The 26,492-nt window shown below is 43.9% G+C and overlaps 1 protein-coding gene across 1 annotated transcript in view; it reads left to right on the top strand.

The window, feature by feature from the left end:
- Positions 1-26,231, top strand: part of COG3 (component of oligomeric golgi complex 3) — a 450,848-nt gene extending 424,617 nt beyond the window's left edge. Inside the window, exons 22-23 of the mRNA XM_078657314.1 lie at positions 23,463-23,561; positions 24,538-26,231. Coding sequence (XP_078513440.1) covers positions 23,463-23,561; positions 24,538-24,567 — 129 coding nt within the window. The 3' untranslated portion in view covers positions 24,568-26,231. The remainder of the gene's footprint in view (positions 1-23,462; positions 23,562-24,537) is intronic.
- Positions 26,232-26,492: the final 261 nt, after the last annotated feature.

Here is a 26,492-nt window from a genome sequence, read left to right on the forward strand (position 1 = left end):
GTTTCTTTAGCTAGGGTAACACACTTTGTTCAATTGGGCATTCAGTCCACCTACATCAGCTACAGTAATGTTAGCAACGTTAGAAGCCCATAGTAGTGCAAACCAGGTCCTACATGAACCATTGTGTGAAAACGGCAGAGGAATGAAAGGCGTTCCCCCCCCATTTTTCTGATGAGCTGGCATCATTCCTCACACCCAACAGTCCGTAATGTTCGTAACATGGTGGGTGTGATGCTACATTTGAATAAGCGAGACTGTTGATGCATTTGCTCATGATAAGGGGGAGTATAGTAATGGTGCTCAATGGAGACAGGAGTAGTAGCAGTCAGTAGATTTCGAGCAGGAGCTACTCCCTCTATAACCCATGTTATCGTAGCAATGATGATAATGGAATTAAGTCCAATAACAAGCATAGTCTTTCAATCACAGACTTTCGTAGCAGTTGATCTCTTATCCACAGGCATGTTCATCTCGATGTTGAAAAACAAAACAGATGGTACTCTAAGGTCCTCGGCAGCCGTTGGTTTCTTCACTGAGATTGAGACGAGTATCACTAGTTGAGTCCCCCCCTTTGTAACTCAGGCTTTCACTAACCCAGGACAGTCGCTCAAGCATTGTTTTTCAATGATGAAGTGTCTCTCTTCCAGGTTTGCAGCTGATATCGAGATGTACCAGGGATCGTATGGTCGGGGAAGACTTCCTCGGGTGACGCAGCTTGGCCTCTCTCTGTGTCCAGGATGTCGTAGTAATCTTTCAGTGCAGTAGGTGCCACCAAGGCGGACGGCACCCTCTTTCAGTGGGTGGAGTGGACCCAGTTCTTCCGATTGGTCACTTGGACTGCAGTTCTAGTGGCCTGAAGTACTTTCTCAGGTCCCCACCACCTCGGTTCACGGCGGCTCGACCTCTGGAATACCTTCACCATCACCTGGCCACCGGGCCACAGATCATGACCATTACCTTGCTACCTGTCAGGAAGAACTTCTCGAACCTGTTGATGAATAGAAAGCAAGCTGTCAGTCAACTGAGACAAGTAGTCGCTCATCAACACATAAGGTACATCATGTATAGGGCGCGGCTTAGGAATCCCCCAAATGTTCATTGGCCTCCCGAAAACCGCCTCATATGGTGCGAGGCCAGATCGTGTATGTGGTATCGATTTAATGGAGAGCAAAGCTAGGGGCAGTGTATCAGGCCATTTCAGAGATGTAGAAGCTAGGATAATGGCAAGTTTCAGTTTCAACATGGAGTTGTAACCCTTGACCAAGCCTGCTGACTGCAGGTGAAAAGCTGCATGACATTTCTGCTAAATCCCCAATCCTTTCAAGACATACTCAACAACTTGCCCAATGAAATGGGGTCCATTGTCACTCCACAAAATTCGACAAACGCCGAATCTGGGGAAAAACTCCTTTAGGAGCACCTTTGCTGTAGTAAGAGTTGTATTATCTTTCGTAGCGTATGCCTCTATCCATTTACTAAAGGCACAGACCACCACTAAGACGTACTTCAGATTATTACAGTGTTCTAACTGGATGTAATCCATTTGCAGAACCTTAAAAGGAGCAGTTGGTATGGCAATCCCTCCTGTTGGAGTTTGTGTCCCTTTCCAGGATTATACTGGAGACAAATCAGACAAGACTGGACTATCTTTTTAGCTGTGCCGGCAAATGGATGGTCCTAAACTTGCATAAGTAGCTTTCTATTGAGGATCCAATCATCCAATGTTCCCTCCTTAGACCAATGGTCTAATTTATCAGCAGAGGCAGATCGTTGAATGTCCAGGACCTCTTGCCTGGCATCATGCCAACGTTCAGCTTGTGACTTAACCACGTAAGTAGATGTAGTGCTTCATTGCATTACAGTCTCACGAGCTGTATGATCCGCAAAGGCATTGCCCTGTCATTTTTTATCAGTCACTCTCTTGTGTGCGCTACACTTGACAATGGCTACTTTCTTAGGATATGTCAAGGCAGTAAGGGGATTATGTACTAATTCCCCATGCACTATTTGTGTCCCATGTGATGTAAGGAAGCCTCTGTCCTTCCAAAGCTGCCCAAAATCGTGAGCCACTCCAAAAGCATATTGGCTGTCGGTGTAGATGTTAACAAACAGATAAGTACTAAGCTCGCATGCTCTTGTTAGCGCTATCAACTCAGTTGCCTGAGCGGACTTCTGTGGGATGCGAGTGGTCTCAACTACTGTCTGAAGTGTTGTTATTGCATAGGCAGCAGATGTCGTGCCATCGGGCAATTTCAAGCAGGACCCGTCAACCCACAGTTCCCCGTCAACAGGGGCATATCTTGTAGGTCAACACGACCCTTTGTTTGTTCTTCAGTAAGTGATATACAGTCATGAGACTCCTGTGACTGGGGCTGAGTAGCTGGAAATGGCAATAGTGTAGCGGGATTTATGGTCGAACATCTTTTCAATGTGATATGAGGGGCCAAAAGTGTAAATTCATAACCTGTGAAGCGAGCACTGGTCAAATGTGTTTTCGTTTGGTTCAAAAAGGCGTCAACTGAATGGGGCACTAACACAAGCAATCTGTGTGACAAGACTATTCCCTCACTCTGACGTATGGACACAGCTGACCGGGCAACGCACGAGCGACTGGACCAAGGACAGCTGAGAAATATGCACAAGGACGCTGCTTATCACCGTGTATCTGGGTTAAAACCAAGAGAGCACAACCGTCTCTCTCGTGTACATAGAGTGTGAAGGCCTTAGTGTAGTCTGGAGTTCCTAATACTGGTGCAGAGCAAAGAGCTTAACGTAACTGCTGAAAAGCATTCTGGCATTCAGTAGTCCATGGGAAAGGCATCGGAGTGTCTTTAGTCAAAAGGGCTAACAAGGCTTAACAATGTAGGAAAAGCCAGGGATCCACTGCCTACAGAAAGAAGTAAGGCCAATCAGTGCACATCCTTCTGAGTACAGGGCACAGGCGTGCCCAAAATAGTTTGATTGCGATCTGGTGTGAGTGCACGTCCCTCCTTAGACAGGAGGTGACCTAAGTAGGTAACCTGTCTACAATACTGCAATTTCTTCCGAGAGACCTTTTGATGATGAGATGCAAGAAATGATAACAACAACAGTGTTCCTTCTTCACACTGTTCAGGGGTATCATCTGCCAACAAGATATCCTCAACATATTGAATAAGAGTCACCCCTTTCGGTACAGGGAAAGAATCAAGCGTTCTTTTCAATGCCTGGCTATAAATGCTAGGACTCTCGGTATACCCTTGTGGAGCTCTACAGAATATGATGGATTGATTAATCAAAGTGAAGCCGAACAAGTAACAGCTGTCAGGATGAGTAGGTATCGAGAAGAAAGCATTCTTAAAATCGATCACACTGAATGTAGTTACAATGGGAGGAATCATAGTAAGAAGTGTTGTGACGTCAGAGACTACTGGATATTGAGGTACTACTATCTTGTAGATCTCTCGCAGGTCAATGATAAATCTATAAACCTTAGTATCAGTGTCCTTTTTCAAATTCCGAAGACTAGGGCTATTACAGGTATTGTAGGGGACTTCTTCCACAACCCCCACTCCAATCAAATCCTGCACAATGGTTATCAATGCTTCTTCACCTTCTCGAGAGATTTTATATTGGGGCAATCGAGGCAATGAAGCACCTTCCTTCACTTGAATATGTACTGGTGAGATAACCATTTGTCCCACATCAGTATCTGATGTTGCCCACAAAGTGCTAGGTAACGATGCTAGAGCAACATCCTCTTTAATGAGACAGGACCTCTCAACCATCGGATAGTTGTCATATAAAATAACATGCGCACCTTCTGGAAAACAACGTATTGTAGCACGAAAATGTTTGAGCATATCGATACCCATAATATTATCCCGTGTGTTAGGGAAACCAGAAATGGACATGCTGCAGTGAATTTATCAAGACTAAATGGCTGTGACAGTGGGCTAAGGGAAGGTGTGTAATCAAATCCTATCGATGTTATCATTGCGCCAGACAGGCGAGCCCTAGGAACCAATTGTTTAGACAGAGCACTAAGAGTAGCTCCGGTATCAACCAGAAAGCGATCAGTAGAACACAAGACTTTTGCATCCACATAGGGACCCCTCTGATCTACTGGGACCTCAACTGGTTCCTTACCCATCCTAGGCATTCCTATGCATAATCAGAATCCTTAGGGCCACCAGCCAAGTAATCAGACATTTGGTATTGGTTTCGTCAGTCCAAGGTATTAAAAGAAGTTTGGTTGGTTTCAACTGCCTAAATCTGGTACGATTATCCATGCCACCCCGATTTCCTGTGTTCCCTGGGCTGCCTCTTATACTACCTCTACCCCGCTGATACTGCTGACCACGCAAAAGGGGGCACTCAGAACGCCAATGTCCAATCTCCTTACAATATGTATATTTATCAGAAGACAAAGTTGTTCGAGGGAAAGGAGATACACCAGGGCGATACATTGCACGTCCACCTTTCGCACTACCTGTAAATGATGGACCATGGATTAGAGCCGTACAAAAGGGGGTGGTGATGGATGGAGCATCTGAATCAATCAAACACTCACACTCAGTCAAAAGATCTGGGTTTAATCCATCACCGTTCTTTAGCCCACTCTGCCACCCCAGTTCAGACATGGCTATGTGCAAATCAGTCTGACCCTGTGCCTCATGGGAACAGTCCAGCCCGAACTGCCAAGCCATGTCTTCCCTGGACCGGAAACAAGCTTCCGAGGACCGGTTTCTGGCATTACAGCCGTCTTCAGCCCGGTTTGCTTGAATCCAGTGGCAAAGTGAGCAAGGGACTCACGTCTGAGCATACTCTGCCACACTTATGGCGGCCAAAAGCGGTACAAAAGGGGTTGGTGATGGACGGAGCATCTGATTCAATCAAACACTCACACCCAGTCAGAAGGTCTGGGTTTAATCAAACACCGTTCTTTAGCCCACTCTGCCACCCCAGTACAGACATGGCTGTATGCAAATCAGTCTGACCCTGTGCCTCATGGGAACAGTCCAGCCCGAACTGCCAAGCCATGCCTTCCCTGGACCGGAAACAAACTTCCGAGGACCGGTTTCTGGCATTACAGTTGTCTTCAGCCCGGCTTGCTTTAATTCAGTGGCAAAGTGAGCAAGGGACTCACGTCTGAGCATACCCTGCCACACTTATGGGGGCCAAAAGCGGTACAAAAGGGGGTGGTAATGGACGGAGCATCTGAACCAATCAAACACTCACACCCAGTCAAAAGATCTGGGTTTAATCCATCACCGTTCTTTAGCCCACTCTGCCACCCTGTTCAGACATGGCTATATGCAAATCAGTCTGACCCTGTCCCTCATGGGAACAGTCCAGCCCGAACTGCCAAGCCATGCCTTCCCTGGACCGGAAACAAGCTTCCGAGGACCGGTTACTGGCATTACAGCCGTCTTCAGCCCGGCTTGCTTGAATCCAGTGGCAAAGTGAGCAAGGGACTCACGTCTGAGCATACCCTGCCACACTTATGGCGGCCAAAAGCGGTACAAAAGGGGGTGGTAATGGACGGAGCATCTGAACCAATCAAACACTCACACCCAGTCAAAAGATCTGGGTTTAATCAAACACCGTTCTTTAGCCCACTCTGCCACCCCAGTTCAGACATGGCTATATGCAAATCAGTCTGACCCTGTGCCTCATGGGAACACTCCAGCCCGAACTGCCAAGCCATGCCTTCCCTGGACCGGAAACAAGCTTCCGAGGACCACTTACTGGCATTACAGCCGTCTTCAGCCCGGCTTGCTTGAATCCAGTGGCAAAGTGAGCAAGGGACTCCCGTCTGAGCATACCCTGCCACACTTATGGTGGCCAAAAGTGGTACAAAAGGGGGTGGTAATGGACGGAGCATCTGAACCAATCAAACACTCACACCCAGTCAAAAGATCTGGGTTTAATCCATCACCGTTCTTTAGCCCACTCTGCCACCCCAGTTCAGACATGGCTATATGCAAATCAGTCAGGCCCTGTGCCTCATGGGAACAGTCCAGCCCGAACTGCCAAGCCATGCCTTCCCTGGACCGGAAACAAGTTTCCGAGGACCGGTTACTGGCATTACAGCCGCCTTCAGCCCGGCTTGCTTGAATCCAGTGGCAAAGAGAGCAAGGGACTCACGTCTGAGCATACCCTGCCACACTTATGGCGGCCAAAAGCGGTACAAAAGGGGGTGGTAATGGACGGAGCATCTGAACCAATCAAACACTCACACCCAGTCAAAAGATCTGGGTTTAATCAAACACCGTTCTTTAGCCCACTCTGCCACCCCAGTTCAGACATGGCTATATGCAAATCAATCTGACCCTGTGCCTCATGGGAACAGTCCAGCCCGAACTGCCACGCCATGCCAGTTCGGGCTGGACTGTTCCCATGAGGCACAGGGTCAGACTGATTTGCATATAGCCATGCCTGAACTGGGGTGGCATAGTGGGCTAAAGAACGGTGAAGGATTAAACCCACATCTTTTGACTGGGTGTGAGTGTTTGATTGGTTCAGATGCTCCGTCCATACCACCCCCTTTTGTACCGCCATAAGTGTGGCAGGGTATGCTCAGATGTGAGTCCCTTGCTCACTTTGCCACTGGATTCAAGCAAGCCGGGCTGAAGACGGCTGTAATGCCAGAAACCGGTCCTCGGAAGCTTGTTTCCGGTCCAGGGAAGGCATGGCTTGGCACTTCGGGCTGGACTGTTCCCATGAGGCACAGGGTCAGACTGATTTGCATATAGCCATGTCTGAACTGGGGTGGCAGAGTGGGCTAAAGAACGGTGATGGATTAAACCCAGATCTTTTGACTGGGTGTGAGTGTTTGATTGGTTCAGATGCTCCGTCCATACCACCCCCTTTTGTACCGCCATAAGTGTGGCAGGGTATGCTCAGATGTGAGTCCCTTGCTCACTTTGCCACTGGATTCAAGCAAGCCGGGCTGAAGACGGCTGTAATGCCAGAAACCGGTCCTAGCAAGCTTGTTTCCGGTCCAGGGAAGGCATGGCTTGGCACTTCGGGCTGGACTGTTCCCATGAGGCACAGGGTCAGACTGATTTGCATATAGCCATGTCTGAACTGGGGTGGCAGAGTGGGCTAAAGAACGGTGATGGATTAAACCCAGATCTTTTGACTGGGTGTGAGTGTTTGATTGGTTCAGATGCTCCGTCCATTACCACCCCCTTTTGTACCATGGATTAAAGCCAACATGACTTTTGTTTTTAATTCCTCAACCTTTTTATCCTCCTTGCTTTTTGCTTCCAATTCCTGCACTCATAATACTGGGCCATAGTCAAAAGGGAGACGGGGAAGACTTAGTCCATGAACTCTCGCTGGCCTTTAGGCAACTAACTATTTCTGGCAACATGTTAGCGACAGACTTGTCAACGAACAGATGCTTACCCGTGTCATCTGTCAATGACTGCCCACTAAAGTCATGGAATGTCTCTTCGAATCGTGTAAAGAAATCAGAAACTGACTCATTCGCTTTCTGTTTACAAGATGCTAATGTTGTCCAATCTATTTTCTTAGGGGGTATAAAAGTTTTCAACTTAGTTACAATAGGTTTTGGAAGATCTGATATCACCTGTTGTGGTTTCTGCACAGGCTCTATATCAGCATCTATTCCCTCTAAATGCACCCAAGTATCACCATAGGCTACATGTCAATATCAGGCAATGTCATAGTGCAAGAACTAATAGCTCCTTCTACTTCTTCATAAAAAGCGATTGGATTTTTGTGCGGATCAGGCAAAGCAGCCTTAAGAGCCATAACGTCTGCTCTACTCCCAGGGGTATAGACCCTATTATAAATAAGATATCCCTTCACATTATCTGAAGTTTTATTGTCACTTATTCCTCTCCCTTTGGAGCAACATACAAAGGCACAGCTTCACGCATCGGCTTCATGCATTGGCTTAATAGAAACTACAATATCACAAGTGTCTTTTTTCGTCCCTGCAGCTCCTTCTCATTGCGCCGTAGACTGAACTGTTTGTTCAGCTGTAGCTTTATCAGCTTCCTTTTTCTCTTCCCGTAAACGGAATGCCTCAACGCACAATTTAACCAGTCGCCTAATTAGATCGGCCACCTGTGAAGAAAGAAAGATGCTATCACTTAACTGTTTATATTCAGAATTTATATCAGAGGACTCTAGAGCACCAGAATGTTTCCTAAAACTGAGTATTACCTTCTAACTAAATGTTTCTAAAAAATATAACTGCTCTAAATCTGACCATTGCTGCATTATTGCTATGAGGTCTGGGGCGGAGGCACTCCCACAAGCTGCTTTACGAGCAGCAGATCTAAGGGTGGCCTTATGCTCAGTGGTTAAAGTAGAGCAAGTTGTCCGCCCAATTTGCTTATCGTCATCTTTTTCATCTGAAGAAGAATGCTCATCATCAGAATCTTCATTCTCAGGGGCGCTAGGGAATTTATACTGGGTGGAGGTCTATCTAACAAAATAGAATCCTCTTGAAGTCTATTAAGTATGGGATAAATGGGGCACCTAATAGGGTACTGGTCAGTTACGTCTAAATGACGCTCCCTATCTTCTTTCTCTTTTATTTCCTTCATCTCTTTATTTTTCAATTCTAATGGTTTCTGGTAAATTGTCTTGCACTGTTCTTTTTCTGCTATAGCTTCTTCTCTCCTCATTCTCTCATTTACCTCTTTCTCCCACATTCGTACGCAATCAAACATATCTTGCCAGCTGTTTCTTTGAAACAGACACTGCTCAAAATACTGAATCTTTTTAAAATCAAATGACCCATTTACTGGCCATCGTAGATCATGATCCTTTTTCGTATATTTGTTCCACAGTGTACTGTACATTATAGAAGAAATATGGGGAGCCGGCAGACTACTTTCTAGATCCATATTGGTACCTTCAAGACAGCAACACATTCCACAATTCTATAATATTAGAATCAAATAGTATTTATTTCAAGTGTATCAACCGGTGAGACAAAAATCTCCTCATTACCGGCCTTTGTTTATTGCAACAAACAAACAAAACCAGAATCTTGGCTAAGCAATTCCAAAACAAGAGTGTCTCTACATTGACCTTACCAAACAAAAGTCTCCAGCCTCTGGGTTGACCTAATGGTCACTGGAAAAACTTACGCCAAAGGAGATCTCAGTTGGGACCGGCCATCGCCTGGAGGGTCAGATCGGGAAAACCGGAAAAACATGTTGGTATGCAAAGACAAAGGGCCTCCTCGTGCAGGGTACTTCCTCAGTAGATTCCTGTCAAGACCGCTCCTTCGGATGGCGGCGTCTCCGATGGGCCCCATGTTGGACGCCAATTTGTGGAAATTAGCCATTTTAGGGGCTCACCGGTGCAGGGGTTCACCCTTATCTGTCCACTGGTCCTTAAACCATCAAAATAGAGATTGGCACGGAAGCTGAAATATCAAATAACAAGTTTATTAATCACTCATGAGTGGGACTACATCAATACAAAACCCTCGGGCACTGTAGGAGATAGTACAAGGAATACAGAAACCAAGTGTCTTTTATTCCCTGTTTGTTGCTGAGTAAGCACGGAGACTCAAATAGAAGGTACAGGCATACACAGGAGTAGCTATCGACTAACATGGACAGACAGATATCACTTGGTTAGCAAAGTGGGAGGGTAAACAGAACTGCTTACTTCAGTTGGAATAGCCTGACAGTTACATTCTAAAACAAGTGCATTCTATCAGTTACAGGCCTTTCTGAGCTCATACATTGCTCTGGCTTAGAATAGAAGGAGTTAACTAAAGCTGATGACTCAAGCGGAATAGAAAAGCAGGCAACAGTGAAAACGGCAGAATCACATGGCTTAACAAAATGGATGCCACAACTAAAATGGCTTCAGCTTATGCTAACGGCAATTTCCGCAATTTCCACACGGGCACTGATCCATGAGCAGTATATCTTTGAGGTAAAAGATTGGACATATACCTCAGGCCCGCAAATGTTCCACCAGTTGCCACATCAGCTTGGTGAAGCACCAAGGGGCTGACGAAAGACCAAATGGGATGGCAGAAAACTCAAAAACTGTAGACTCCCAAACGAACTGAAGGAACTGCCTGTGTGGCGGGAAGATTGGAACTGCAAGGTAGGCATCTTTCAGGTCCAGGCGGACCATCCAATCGGAACGCTGGAGAAGATCTCGTAGGAGGTGAATACCCTCCATCTTGAAATGGCGGTCGAGTAGCCAAGAATTTAAATCCTTTAGATTGATAACCGGACGCTGTCCTGCCGACCCTCTTCTCCACCACAAAAAGGTTGCTTACAATCCCCCTGGGATGGATCCCCGACCTCACTATCGCCCCTTTCCTCAAAAGACTGTCTACCTCCTGACCTACCAAAACCTTTTGGAGGGGGGGGGGGGGGGGTAAAGACTAAGGGAGCAGGAGGGTGGGTCTGAGACGGAGTGCTGAAGAATTCGATTTGGAAACCCCCCACTGTCTCTATTACCCATGCATTTGAGGATAGCTTTGCCCAATTTGCCTGAAAACAGACCAAACGCCTCCCCCAAACAAAATTCCCTTCGAGTCCTGAACTCTTACCTTGGGAATTGTTAAAGTTGCCCCTGTGGCCACCTCTCAATCTGCGATGACGGGGATAAGATTTGGTTTGGTAGAAGTTACCAAATTTCCCTCGATCCTGCCACGTCTGGAGTCACCACCTTTGGAGGCTGTCTGGATCGGACGGCTGGACGAGCACCCCCTACCTCGACCGGCTGCGGCAAAAACACGGGGGTAAAGATCTGCTTAATGGAGTATTGCGCCTTGTCTAGGGAGTTGAACTTATTGACTAACTTCCCTAACTCCTTTATAAAAGGATCCCCAAAGATGTTGCCCTGCTCAATTACTCCTGCCTCCAAAGTGGGCAGCTCCCCCAACTTCGGATCGATCTTAATGAGTAATGATGTGCGCCACTTAGTAGATATCACGCAATTTGCGTTCCCCTGGAAGATGATGGCTCTTTGGGCCCAGTTAGACAAAACTTCTGGGGAAATCAGCTACCCTGAGGCCTTGGCGACCTCCACTATGTCCATGATCTTGGTTATAGGACCGGCGACATCCATGAGCTTATCATGACATGATCGCCAGGACCCGTCAATACCCTTTTTGGGGGTCGCAAACAAATTTGGCTAGGAAAGTGGCCATCTTGGGCTCGATCTCTGAAGTGACAGCCACCTTCCCCTCCAAAGAAGGCGGAGGGCATTCAGCCTTTATACAACCTCTAACCTCTTTATCTAGGGACTTCCTGAGGCGGCTGGCCATGTAGGCTGCCACCTTGGGGGCAGGGCACCAGTCTGCGGATCTGGGATGCAAAAGGTCACCCGGATCTAACAAATGCACATGTGCAGTGAGGTCAGAGCCTGCTGAAGGAACAAACTCCCCCTGAGGCACGGTCACTGGGCACCATGGTCTAGAACCATCACCTTCCCCGTTAGAAGTACTGGGAGACTTATCCCCCTCCCCCTGGTCCAACTGTGGTGGGAACAAAGGAGACGACCACGAAGGGCCCAGTGTCTGGGGGTCCTGAACGGGTTGGGCGTCCAAGAAAGCCTTTTTAAGGCGTGCAAAAGCGGCGAGATCTACCCCGGGGTCGTCTGCGTGTTTGCGTTCGTCCATGTTCTGGGGTGGGGTAGCCTCCGGAGCTAACACCTTCCCTGGAGGTACGGGGTCAGGCTCCCATTAACATCTGGAACTGCACCTGGAGTGCCGCCAATCTCTTCTCCAGGGGGGCTACCACCTGCGACACAGCCTTGAGGATGGAAGCGTCCATTACCTCACAGAACTGGTCGTCGATGGGGAGGTAAGTTACTTCTTCCTCCTCCATGAAATCCCCAGACTCATCATATTCCATGGAATCCATAATCACAGTGAACAAAGAAAGCCCACTAACAAAAGGGGGACATTTACAGGTAAGTAACTGTGAATGGTATACAACAATGCACTGCGGGACTGCCCCCTAATGATTTGAGGGGTTTATAGAGCCTGGGGTGTCCCAAGAAATGTTAAGTAGGTCTTACCCCGCAGGATGTCTCCCCTTCGGGCGCTGGTTCGCACTCAGGAGCCAAAAACAAACACCTCACACAAGCAGAACCCTCTTATCAAGGCACTGACTCGCAAAACCTTCAATTACAATGCCACAAGTCGAAACGTACACTTCCCAGTGTGAATACCGCAGCCGGGGCACACACTGTCAGAACTGAGGAAACTGACGCGCCTGACGTGCTCTGGCTGACAGGGGGTAGAGGCGCGCATAGCATGCGTCCTGAGAGTTGCTGGCTCCCTGCTGGTCGGAAGATCGCGCCGTGAGCTACATAGAGTCTCGTAGGAGCTTTGGGAGTTGCTGCGGCTAAAAAAACACACAGACAAACCAACAGTGAGCCACGTAGGAGTGAAGGGGGCTCACAAGGCGACAGCAAATACACAAGGCAAACAAAGCAATTAAAATTATCACAGATGACTGTGTAAGAGCCCAAAACCTCCAGCAGTGTCTAATTAACCACAGAACGTTCAGACCAGAAAAAACGAGCAAATACTTAACTGACTGCTGCTGGAGCAGCGAAGAAAGAGGAGGCTTGAGAGGCTTCCCGGGACATTAAACGGCAGGCTGTATCCTGATTGGTGGACCGGTTATTGTTTTTCTTTCCCTATGGTTGATGGGAAATGGAGTTCTTGTTCACAGTTAGCCTTATGAAATGGCTCCTGGAGCTTGATTACTGTAATAAAGTGAAGGAAGTATAAGTCGAATCCTCTCCTCCGTGTCCTGCCATGGAATCAGTAACCTAATTGTGTCTGATACCCCCAGATCCACAACCTATGTAAAATTAATTCCTAAAAATGCAAGACATTTGTTCTCACATTAGTGTGTTTACTCTGCTGGAAAACAAACCGAAAGGAAAATAAAATTAAACAAACACAGATATTATTCGCACTACCAAAAATATATACAAACAAATGACAGATACTCCAAACACATATGCAAAGGGATAGGCATTGTACTTCTGATCATATCCACCCTTAAAACACTAGTGAGGATCACCCTCAATGCTGGTATTTGAAATTATCTATGTCTCAAGTTAATGAACATTGTTCAAGTTTGTTCGTCACTCCATGCCGATCATGCTTATGTTGTGTGCTGTTCCATCTCACCCAGTATTTGTACGAGTATTTCCTAACCAGGGAACCCGAGGGGGCTTCGCCCTATAATCACATTCTGGAGAAATATGATACAATTCTTTTACTCCTAGTGCATATCAGCAACGGTCAGTTTGTACTGTTTACATATTTGTGGGTCTTCTGGTTCCCATTATTGTTCACGTCTCTTCTGCTGAATATCATTGCTGCGTTAGGCCCTTAGTCCCAGAACTGTTAACTTCCATTTCACTGTCTATCATTATTTTGTGCTAGCTCAGTGGTGGATACTTTATAACAGCTGTTCACGCTTCCCTGCAGGCCTCGACAAATCTACTCTCCCACTCTCTATGGCGAATTAGATTTTATCAGGGCGAGTTAAATTTAGGGCCTACTCGCCCATTCTAGAGAGCTGACAAACAACAGATATTCTGTTCACTCACAAAGTGAAGGAGCATTAAAGGTGCCTTTAAATCTTGTAGGACATCAAGATAAATTTCAGTAGTTATGAAAGACCTTGTTTTGTAATTCTGTGTGATGAAAAAAATATTTTAAAAGAATGAAAAGAAATCAGAACACTTTACTTAGTGATTTGCAAATGATAAATGTTTGCTGAAACCCAATTACCACAGATTGTGTATACACTATATAGTTTTGTAAGTAAAATGATTGTTAGTGGGAACATTTTTGGCCATTTCAATAGAAAATGTACTGTCTGTAAATGATTGAACTCCTACCTCATGCTTTTGTAGTTGTTATACATATAAGTTTATTTACTTAACTTTTTAGCCAATGAACATGTGGGGAGGCAGCAGTATCAAGTCAAGCAAAGATGCCACCTGAATCATGATAGATTGCCTGTTAAATGAATTTTAATGGTTACAGTTGGCCCTAAACATCAGCGTAAAGAGTGAAAGTTCTCAGCGGTCAAATGTGCAAGTTCTCCACTTACTAATTCAAGGAACCGACGCTGCCAAGTTGCCGTAGTGTTTCATTCGCCACTGATATTCTACTCTGTTTGTCTCTTTTAAAATGTTTTTTTTTACAGTCCGCCTGTCTATGTGCCTACCTACGTTGAATGTCATTACATGTGAGACGATTTGAGCGTCACAGCATATTGCGCCCATCTTAGTGGTAGGGACTAGCAACTGAAGCGCGGTAGTACTTGCATCGCTTGTACTACATCAAGGCTATATCGGGCTGTTCATCTACTTTCAAATCGCATTCGGCTATCTTCAAGGAAGTATTCCAATGCATGTCCTAATCATAGGAGTTCATTCAAACAAAGTAACAATCTCGTAATGTTCCTCTAGGGATTTTGTTGACTTATAGGTCTAGAGTAGCTATTCTAATGGGACAACTAAGATATCACAAAAGTATTTTCCATCCTTCCTAAGAGTATGTGTTATGGCATGAACCAATAAAAAGAATCTTATCCATAGGCTAGTTGGTGCCAAGTGATCTCTTCATTCAAACATACTAAATTAGTTTTCAAGTGGTAAACCCAGCATTGTTCCCTTCTTAATAACCGCATCCTGCGTGCTGTCACTCCCTCATTGAGCCGGGGTTTGTCTAAAACTATTGACTAAATATCATTCTCTGAGTTACGAGCTTCCAACAAGTGATTAGTAAGTTTAGTGGATGTGCGGGCCATTTGATAGTGCTTCTATTTTCACTTATCCTAGTTATGACTTTTCTCAAGGTCATTCCTATATACCACAAAGAACAGGGGCACATGATATAATAAATCACCCCTTCAGAGTTGCAGTAGGTGTGAAAACATAATTAATTTATCATAGAAAGGGGGTGAGAAGCAGAGATTCATTCAGCTTCCATCGGGTAATGATGCAAATCAGAGAAGAATGAATCACTTGTCCTTGTGCGCCAAACTCTACCCGTTGTGTTAAAATAAAAACTAATTCACACTACGTTCAGTAGCAGTATATCTTGATTCTCTGCCTAGAACATTAGGTGAGTAGTGGTATTGTTGGGTCTTATTTCCGCCTGAGTTTCCAGTCCTCCAAGCGTTTTTCAATCCTCCACCTGGAGGGAGACCATCTGGTTCGTGACAGTCGTGAAAAATATGTGAAGATGCAGAAAAAAGTGAATATAAAATTATCTCCAAACCTATGTATTGTTGTTTATTCACTACTGTGGTGGCTACTTGAACAAGGATGCCGCCAGCTCCCCGGCCACCCGCATGCAACACCAACTATAAGGACAATGCCATGACGAGAGAGGAAGGATATACCTGAGGCTGTACCTGGCCATATCCAAGAGAACAGCAACTCTAAAAAAATAATACCGAGGCAAGATGGTGACTGAGCAGGAACGCAGCTAGTTTCTCCCTGCCCCTTTCTGCATGAAGACATGCCGATAGCATCCGATATTTGTTGGGATTAAAAATGATAAGTAAGGTAGAAGGTACCTGGCGATCCGAAATGAGGAGGAAGTGCCAGCTCTTTCGTGAATGGAGCTCTGAAGTGACGTGTCAGCGCAACGTCTTTTCCTCAAGGCTTCACGTCTTGGTGGAGCTGCGGCGCCTATACCAAGTAAGTAGAGCTGCTCGACATGGTGGCTGGTGTCCTTCCTGGTTGCTGCCCCTGATTGTGCGTTGAAGAAAGTGACCCTCTAGTGCTGGTAGTGCTGGCCCCCTAAGTTTCTAAATTGACCTGCAATAAAGGAGAGTTTGCATGCAGCACTACCTGGTCTGCGGGGTTTAATAAAGGACGGAAACAAGACTCGCCTCAAGATCAAGTAAGCAGCAGTGCCGGTAAGCACGCTGAAGCTCGATCTATGAAACATTTGCCTGATAGTCTGAGGGGCGGCGGTTAGACCATCCGTACAGTAAGGAGACCTCTGTTTTTGGAGGCTGGCTCGCAGGGGAATGCTCAACCTTCTCAGATTATACCACAGCCAGAAATTACTGAATTTTTTCAAGCTTAAAGTTTTACAAATGATCAGGACCCCCAGACTAAAGCAGAACTATGTGCAGTGATGTCTGGCTTGGAGGTCGGCCTGGTGCTGCAAGAGTCTTACCCACAATCATATACTACAACTCCCCCTGGGGGGCCTTTAGCTATTTCTGCCGCACCAGATCAGTCCATGTTCATAGGGCCAGGAGACCTGGGAAAAGAGGTGACAGAATCTGATTTGGGATACCAGGGGAAATTGATGCAAAGCCCTGTAAGGGCCATCCAACCTCATCACAAACTGACACTTTAGTAAGGATCAGGACTGACCCTGATTATAACCCAGAGCGAAGAGCTTGTAGACTGCTTCATGTTACTCTTGAGGGGGCTGATACATTTTATTCTTTAACTAATGGCTCGGGATCAGAAGCCTCCAACTCATGCCTGAGCGATGTTGATCATAGTGCATCTTTGTCTGATTCAAGCACCTTGGAAGTGCCAGAGGCAGCCCTTAAATGCCGAAAGTCTCAAAAGGATTCAAAGGGTAATTCTGATTCACGTAAAACCAAAGGAAAACTGTCAGCCGGGCTAATACTACTCAGATACCAGGATGATTGGAAAGCCAAAGGATCCTGCACAGCTGGATGCATCAATTTCACAGGCGACTGGAGGCGATACCCAAAGCCCTTTACTTGGACTGATTTTGGAATCAATCAAGGAGCATCAGTCTGAGACCCGGGCAGATGGCAAAGGAGCAAGGCAGGCTACTAAAAAACTTGAAGGGGCTATAAGAAAAGTTGGTAAATCCTGCATTGAGATCGGGGAGAAGCTTGATTGTATAGAAGAGAGGACCACAGCTGTTGAAACAGAAGTCGTGGCTTCGAAGGAGCAGGTTAAATCGTAAGATGCACAATTGTCGGATGTGAAGTGGAAAATTGAGGATTTAGAAAATCATCAGAAACAAAACAATCTTCGCTTCCTTCAGATTGATGAAGGATTGGAAGGGGACGATATAAGAACATTCATGCTGGACCTTCTCAAGAGCGCATTTACGGACCTGTCGGGGTGGAATTAGAAGTCTGAAATACAGAGGATGCATAGATTCCCAATGAACAGGGTTAAACAAGTGCATCAAGTCAATAGAGGCCAGAGCCAGCCAAGGGCTGTATTGGTAATTTTTGGCAACTTCCTCCTCCTGTAAGCCATATTTGAGAAAGCCTGACCAGAGCCTAAGAGATGGTATAAGGAGTTCTCTTTCTTCGTCCGGCTCGATTTTTGTCATTCCACTGTTGAGCGTATATGGCTTCTTCAGAAATTAATTAAATCCTTTCAGGATGCGGGGTTTGAAGCCCGCCTGCTGACCCGACTCAACTAAAAACTATTGTCAAGGGAGTTTTAGGTTCTGTACCTCTGAGATCCATGCCAGTGAATACCTGTGTGATGTTAATGCTGCTAAAGATAATGTTTAAGTTGTGGACCACTTGTTGAAGAAGTATTTGATTAATTCATTTGCTTCCGTATCCTGCCAAATTTAAAGAATGTCATCAATATAGCTCTTGCAGAACTTTATCTTATCACTGTCTGGGTTGCCCGGTGAGTATGTGATTGCCCCTAAAAATGGTGGATATAAAGACAAACTAAACAAGGAACAAAGGTGCTGGCCATGGAAGGACTGTGGATCTCCTTGTACTCCATCTCATTAAATTCAAAGTAGTTCATAGTGAGAGCTGTTTGGACCAAAGAGGAGATAAACCCTTGGGGTGCAAGGTAATTCCACTCCTCTTTGCTGACTAAATCATCACCTACCCTCAAGGTCTCTTCCTGCGAAATGCTGGGTTATAAAGATTCAAAATCTAATGAAATCAAAATTTCCAACTCATTGTCAAATGTAAGAGAATCCAAGAGGTTTAACACTTCCTTGGTTTCCTTAAGATATGGTTGGATATTGGCAATGAAGCGGGGTAGGTGATAATCGGAATACTGAGATATTGGTTCCAAAACGTAACTAATGCCTGACACTATTGGTTGCCCTGGGACAGGGGTTATCCCTTTGTGGATTTTGGGAATGGTGTAGAAATATTGAACCTTGGGTTTAGTCGGAGTCAAAAAATTTGTCTAATTATCCGTAATCTGATCATACTTGCGACCATTATCCATCTCTTTCCTGATCTTTCTGGATCTAGTAGGTAGGATCTTTGCTAGTTTTAGTGTAATTTCTCATGTCCCCTAGTAATCCTAGACACTCTTTGTTGAAACTCGCTATATCTTGAACAACAGTGGCGTCTCCCTTGTCTGTTGATTTTATGGTTATTTTCTCATCTAGTTTCAGCTGCTGTTGTATGGCTTCTCTTTCTATTTTAGTTAGATTGTGGAAGGTGTCAACATCATCAACTTGTAAAGCCTCAACCTCCTGTATGATCGCCTGTTCGAAGGCAACTACTTCTGTAGGAACCAAATGTGCAGGAGGCAAGCAAGTAGATGTTTTAGGTACACCTGTATCACACCTCTCCTCCCTGGGTTTATCTTTGCTTGAAAAAAGTACTTTAAGTCTTTTCTGCCTGAAAAAATCAGAGAGCTTATCAGTGAGTCAATTTTATCAACTTTATTTGTAGGGACAAAGCCTAGTTTCTTCTCTAAGACCTGCATCTGAATGTTTGTCAAATGGCAACTTGATAAATTCACAACTACTTTGTGTTTTTGCTGCTGCTTGGTATTTGGTCTTTCGGCATACTGCAGGTCACTCTCTGATTGATGTCTTCTCACTGCTTTTTCTGATCTTTCTGTTTCCCACGTCCCCTTGATCTAAAAATGGCTGTTGTGTGAAGTATGGTTGGAACTGTGGGGATGGGAAAGGTTGTGGTGGGAAAGGTAATGCCTTCCTGAAAGGCCATGCTTGATGTGGTTGGAACATGGTCTGAAGCGGAGTATATCCAGAACATCTACCTCCCCTTCCTGTTTCCACCCTTGCTCTCGTCTCCACTTCTCATCACCTGAGCTAGAGGACCACTGGCCCTTGTTAAGTGTCTGTTTGTTTATTATTATTTAATTTTCTGTTTGTTCTCTTGCAGAGTAATGACCTCCGGGCACACTCATGTGAGAGAAAATGTTTTACATTTTTAGGAATTAATTTTGCATAGGGTGTGGAACTGGGGGTATCTGACACAAATTGGTCACGGAGTATCCTGTATTGGACAGTAGGGTGAACAAAGACAGCCTCTACTGACAAGGGTCCATGATTTGAACCAGATACTTTGTCCTGAGGAAGGCCGCTGACCCTTTGGGCATTTTGAAGACAGCCGAAACATGTTGACATTAGCATAAGATGATAGGATAATTAGTATTCCTTTTTATCATCCAATTTTGTTTTCAATCCTATCAGCACATAATGAAATAGATTTAGGATAGTTTATTTATTTTATCTCTGATTTTGTTATGTCAATGCATACTCCACATATAATAAGAACACTGCTGCTCCCTCTCACAGTGGTAGAGCCCAACTTGGACTCCCTAGGGTTTAGCGTGTGGGAAGCACAATGATTTATTATTCCACATTTCTGTGTGAGTGAGGGTTCACAAATCCCCAGGGAAACTCTGTTTGAGAGAAATGGAAAGGAGACCATAAATAGCCACATCTTTTGGATGTTTTAAAAAAAATATTTTTATTTCCAACAAGAAGCATGGACATGTAATACAGTAAACAATGTGATGACAAAACGCCATTCCGTTAATGTAGGTCCATACATGTATATATACTCTGAATTCTGGTGTCCCACACGATAGCCTGCCAGTTCTAGGTCGCAGCCGGTGTTCAGGGTTCGGCACAGCATGGATGATTGTTGGCACATAGGGAGACTCTTCCCCACAAGGTACCAGTCCATGGCAGGGGCTCCCTCACACCCCTGCCCTCGATGCCACTTACTGCTGGGGGTCCACGCAGAGTAGCCTGGGGGGGCGAAGCGCCAAGCACCGCCCCGCAGCCCAGTCCGCTCGAGGCTGCGGCTCCAACCGTCTCCATAGGCCGCAGCATCCGAGGCAGAGTATGCGATCTCCCACTGCTGCAATCCGGCTGCCGCCGGCCCACTCAAGGTGCCTAGTGAGCCATGGGGGCAGCAGTCCAGACACACGGGTAAATGAGATTGGTATTGCAGGATGCTGCAGGAAATCCCTGTGCCGCGAGGAGCCTTCCAGAAGCTCATCCTGCCAGCCAATATGCGTGGCAATGCCCCCCACAACCTCCTTTTTGAAATATTAATAAGTCAACTCAATGTAGGCTTTATAACCAAGACTTGGGACGCATGATATTTAAAAGTTGGTCATGTAGAAATGTAGTATTAACATGTCCTTACAGCGACTAGCACCTAAAAGCTATTTTTCACTCTGGCAGGCCTAGCTGTCCTATGTAGAAAACCAGAGTACATATTAATATCCTAATACTGTATATCAGGAATGGGACTAGCTAGAAAAATAATGAAACAACTATTTTTCATAACTATCAAATTCAATTGGGAAGTAGGATTTTTGTAAATATTAAGGAAAAGTGGCTTCGAGAAAGTTACCCGTTCCCTGCCTAAAGTTCCAGAAGGCTACATTTACATTTGCTGTCCCACTTCAGCCAGCCAGTAACTAGAATCTGAATGGGTGTGAAAAAGGTGTGAAACTCTTCCCAGTAGTAAACAAATGGCTGACATGGGTAGAGATGATTCCTGTGAACTTCCCAGAACATGCATGGTGGGGGCTGTGGACATCTTTTTTGGCATTCAAATGTCAAATCCTGCTTGAATGTCAAATCCTGCTTGGCAGGTCTACTGAAGTTCATGTAACACTTTAGGGAACACTTGAAAGGAATGGAAACGGGATGCCCAAACACCTATGTATCCACTGTCTTGTTGCTGAAACACCCTACTTTAGTTCAATCCTGCTTCTGTTTCTGTGTTTTACATTGAACATTGGGGCGTCCTTGAAAGGAAACAAGATGACAAAATATTTTCTGTCCATCCACTGTCTGGTTGCTGGGAAACCCCAGTTTGTTCTACCAGACTTCTGCTTCTGAGCTTTAAGACAGGTATTGGGGCTGCTTCATACTGGATTTTGGTGTTAGGTGTGAGAGGACATTAGGATTACCACAGTGCACTCCCCACACACACCCTCAGCTTGCAGAGCCCAAGTTTAGTGTGGCAGTAGATTTTCGCCGTCCTGAAAGTGCCTAAAGTGTTCCCCGGGGAACTTTTACCCCATTGGCTAAGGCATGCGCACGAGTCGTTCCTACCCACTAGCTCATGTCAGGCATAAATGTGGTAACTCCAGGCACATTCTGGACCTGAGCAGGACTGGGCCTGCTGTCTCTGATCTAAGAGGACTCTTGAAGGATTGGACTTGCTTCCTCTTGTACCCAGGACAAAATGGACTACAAGGGTCATACAAGGCTAACCTGTTCAAACTACAAGAAGCCCTTCCTGCAACTGGCCAGCTGATCAGTGGCTATTGGACCTGGACTGAACCCCACTGTGGGCCTCTTCCTGATACAGAATTTTAAGGGGCTTCTTGAGGTACTAGGCAGCTTTAGAAGTGTTATCATGTGGTGGATAGGGACTTAAGAGACTACACCAGAAGGTAATATATTTGACCAGGACAAACCTGGTTGGTGTATTCGACCTGCGCTCTATCTCATTCGGCCTCAAATTGCGCCTTGGTCACATCTATTGCAGCCTTTGACTATCATGGGCACTTTGCACTTCTTGGTGCTATTCCTACTTAAAACTTTAAAATATCATCTTCCTGGTTCCGCTTATTGCAGTTTTGTCATTTTGGTGTTGTTTTCTTTACTATATTTTACTCCCTTTTTCAGTTTGGTATTTTTTTTGTTTTGTATTTCAGCTTTATTACTGATTTCATACTGTGTCAATACTTCCATATTGCCCTGACTTAAGCCTGTGTGCTCTATGCCATACCTACCTACCAGGGGTTTGAGGTCAAGTTAAATTAAGGACTTTGGAAATTGAGACAATGTATTTTCTGTTGTTGCACTGTTAGTGCATTGTGCTCATGCTTTATAGAAAGGTGCCCATCCAATTTGAATAAAACAATAATATAGCAATATTATCAGGAATCACTCTACTTAGTCGATTTTTCTCATTGGTTCTTTTCCACATTTATTCATATTACCCAGTTTGGCATGACGTAACTCCATTTAAGTACTTTAGTAATAATTAATTATACAGCTCACAACTGCTCTTCACTTTTTTTCAGTAAAATACTTGTGAATGTGATTTTTTGATAGTAATGTATTGGGTATTGTGTTAAACGATTAAGCTAAATGGTAAAATAATTAACATTCAGGTTATATGCATGCTAATGCAATGTATCAGGAAAAATACTCTTTTCCCTGATAAAATATCAATCAGATAAGCAAAAAACTTGCAGAAAGACTGAGCCTCCTAATCCATCACAATATGATCAACCAGAAAACGTAAAGTGGCAAAAGCACAGCCAGAACCAAACCACTTAACCATAGAATAAAAAATTATCTGCCTGACCCCCTCTAATAGCAAATATTTAAGAAAGTTTATATTTCCATGGATTATATTTCTTTATTTACTTTCTTACCCCAATCCTATGAACTTTCCCTGAACCTCTGTTTCTAACATTTTGATCAGTTGGGGAATGAGGGTAATATTGACCTGAGTTGCTGATGAACAGTTAAGTCTGTTAAGCTACTAGCATCCATTTTTACACATCACCCTCCCCCTTATTCATATAAATGTATGTGATGAAAGTGGCAGAAGCGTGCAGTAGTCCCATCTATTCCCTTGATCACTTTTACATGGTTGGCAGGTATTTTGGAGCGGAAAGATGTGGTAGCTGATATGATAGCGTTGAGGTTTACGCATGAGACACTCCTTGATTCACTAGAAACTTAAGTAGTAATAATTGTATCCTGCCCAGGTACCCAAAACAGGTCATTAGGGGATGCGTGGAGGTAGGAGAGCGAAGGCGTTGAATGACTTCAAATTAAAACACGTTTTTATTGAATACATTATGCCATTTAATTAGTTTCTATTAAATGGAATAATACTTTTAATATAAACATCTTTTAGAGTTTAAGCTTTAAAATATCATTAAGTTCTCAATCAGTCCAACAATGACCAGTATTAAAGATGTAGAACATCTGTCCTCCGTGAGTATGTACACCGTTATAGGTTATGGATGCAGTCGGACTTTTTTCCAGATTATGAATATTATGCTAGCTATTCAGGAATCCTGTGGGATAAGAGTTGCAATGTAAAAGTAGAAATTTTGCAGCCAGGCCGTTTGTTGTAATACTCGTTTTATCATTCTACTGCACTGATTTGTTTTGAATGTTCTGTTCTTTCAATATTACCATCAATCAAACACCGATATTCTTTTGTTCCTTAAAGAATAACATTCAACAAGTGTTCCAAAGAATCCATTTGATGCTCAAGGAGGAATTCACTAATGAAGATTTACAGATTATTGCTTGCCCCTCAATGGAACAGGTAAAACCATAATGGTTATTTACAGCTCGGTTTAGAACATAGTATGTATGTTACGTTTGCTTACTAATTTATCTCTAAAGTTTTCTGGCATACATTCTTTATTTTTGTTTTATGCTACCTGTTTTTTTTCAAACAGGAAAATTGTGTGTTGAAAGCGGTATTGCAGAATATGGTTGTATCCAAGAATATACTATCAAAATTACTATTATAAAATAACAGTGTTTAAACGAATACTGTGCGTATTATGATAATAACAACCAAACAGGAAATAAATACATCTCGAACAATCTTGAGTTGGAGAGACCTAATGGTTAACAGCCCAAACCTTCACAAGTTATGGATAGATATGAAACCACAATGTACCATGCCTCAACTGCAGGTCCTTAAAACGTGTAAAGTGCCCTTAGTCACAATACCCACTGGGCAAGGCTTTTCCCTGCAGACACAGGGCTTGCCCACATCCATGTTCTTTTCCCGCAATCACTCCCCAGAAGTAGAGTGTGAGCATTTTTTCAGGTTCCTAACTTTGTTATTGGGCTATTTGAAAAATAAAACTAGTGACAGAGAACATTCGGTATCTATTAAAACCTTTGTTATCACATGCACCTATCTTTCTCTTAAACATGCTGATATTTGGACCGGTGTTGTCCATGTTTGAAACAGTAGATGTCTCTGAGCCCAACCTTGGTTTCCTACCCCCCCTCCCATGCATCTTCATGGCCTGTCCATGCATTTTCAGGGTTTCTGGAGTTCTAGATCTTGGCCTTGCTGCAAAAAACTATAGAAAAGATCTACATAGATACATTAATAACGTCCTGGGTGAGGGCTCACTTCTCATGCTGGAAGGGACAGTGTTTTCTCAATGATAACTTGCATAAAATGTTTTCTTTGCTTTTAGTTTAATGTTCATCCGTGATGTTAATTTCTGTGCAAACGGCATTTATGTAATATATTTATTTGCATTTGTATCTTTCAGGTGAATTTACTTTTATCCATTTCTAAATAGGCCATGAGCCTTGCTTCTGGACGTCTATGTTACATGCTGTGTGGCAGTGAAGATGACATGCGATGGAGCTGAAATGCAATAGAGTTGCATCAAGTAGTAGCCTTTGCAGGCTCTCCACAAAAGACGTGTTTGGCTCAGCCAGAGAACCTTATGCATTTGGTTGGGTTGGAGCCTGCCAATGCTATGTGGCTCGCACTTTAAGGAGATATCCAGAGGCCATCAATTAAGTCAGCCAGTTATCCATTCGGAAAGAAATGTTTTATCGGGGTTAAAGTTACAAATGACCACCTTTTATGGGGAGTGAAGTGCGCTGAAGAGAGACCAAAAACCGCGAGATTCTAGGAGGAAGTAAACACTGAAACATATCTTGGAAAACTACGGCAAGATGTTGAATTGTATTTCTGAATCGCGAAGTATACTGGTGGAATGAACCATACATACATTTAAATTGCCTAGATACATCTTACAGGAAGCAGCATACACTCTTTAGATTAATCCCATAAGCTCATTGTTTCTGTTTTCCTTATTTTTGTTACGATTTTGAAATCCAAAGAGAGCCCAATGTTTTGCGAACATTCAGCCCTGCAGTTAAAGAACATTGGGATCTTGGGATATCTGGCTTATCTGCTCGTAGTGTCCGAGCTAAGCAGAGCAAAAATACTATAATGCAAGCCAGGTTTGAGGTCGAATTCAAATAGATACGTTGAGAGAACTAAAGGTGCCTCACCTCTTTTTATCATATGTGATTCCGTTGCTTGGTTATAAGAGTAATTTTGCACTGGGGACTAATCTGTATTTTACAGTATTAGCTATGACAAAACATTACTAATTCGTCTTAGTAGGTTTTCAGATCGGGCTCAGTTGTGAAAAATGGCTTGAGCATGCGAATCTTTCAAAGTATTTCTGTCTTCCTTCACATAAATATCACTAAACAGCTAATAACATTTACACCTATGTTTGCTTCTTGAACCATAAAAGGTCCGAAGAGTAGCTTTTTGCACAGTCACCTTTGGATTGCAAACTAATCACATAATTGAAATTTCTTTTTGTATGTGGATCTAATGAGTTTGTTTTTAGGGTATCCTAAATGACGAACCTCGTGACCTTTCAGGATGAATGCAGCAAACATAACTGATTGACACGTAATGAGTAGTGAACATCTGAGAAATAAGAATTCAGTCTTACTAATTTTCAGGAATCGGAAAATTGAAAATTGAAATAATGCACCCTTATGCCATGCACTTATTTATGTGGACTTTAGTACAAATGGATAGACTACATTAGTATCCAGTGCCTTGTAATATATGTAAATGTGTTCCATTGTATGGTTTCTGAATGGATGGTTTCTGTATAAAGCATAGGCTATTTTAATTTACTGTACAGGGAAAGGGGGAATGTAGGTTATGTTAAACAAGAGTCAATTCTTGTGTCAGAAAACTCTCTAGTCTGGAAATAAACATATCTGAAATCACTTTATGCAATGCTACAATTGGAGAGTACAATTTGTAAATCCGGATTTATCTCTACATGTACATATTCAGTATTTCTTTGTAAAACGAATATTGTACATATTTTCAAAGAATAATTTAGGATGCTTTATATTCTCCGTGGAATCCTACAGTTTTATTAATAAAGGTTTTTTAAATAAAGGGTTTGATTTATAACGTTCTGAGAATGTTTCTTTTCACATTTAAAATGCTAAAGTTGTTCACCTTGAATACAACCCCTGACTACCATTTTTACTTCACCCTCGGTTCTCCAGCTATCACTTTGACGAAATCAAATTAACCGATACTCCTCCCTGGGAAGACCATGGTTATGGTGGATTTTGCATTGGAACCACGATGTTGTAATTTTGTAGAAGCATCCTTATTGGTTGCATTCCTTCTTTTGTAATGAGTGCTATTTCTAAGTAATATATAAGC

Source organism: Lissotriton helveticus, chromosome 8, assembly GCF_964261635.1.
Source record: "Lissotriton helveticus chromosome 8, aLisHel1.1, whole genome shotgun sequence".
Classification (NCBI taxonomy): domain Eukaryota; kingdom Metazoa; phylum Chordata; class Amphibia; order Caudata; family Salamandridae; genus Lissotriton; species Lissotriton helveticus.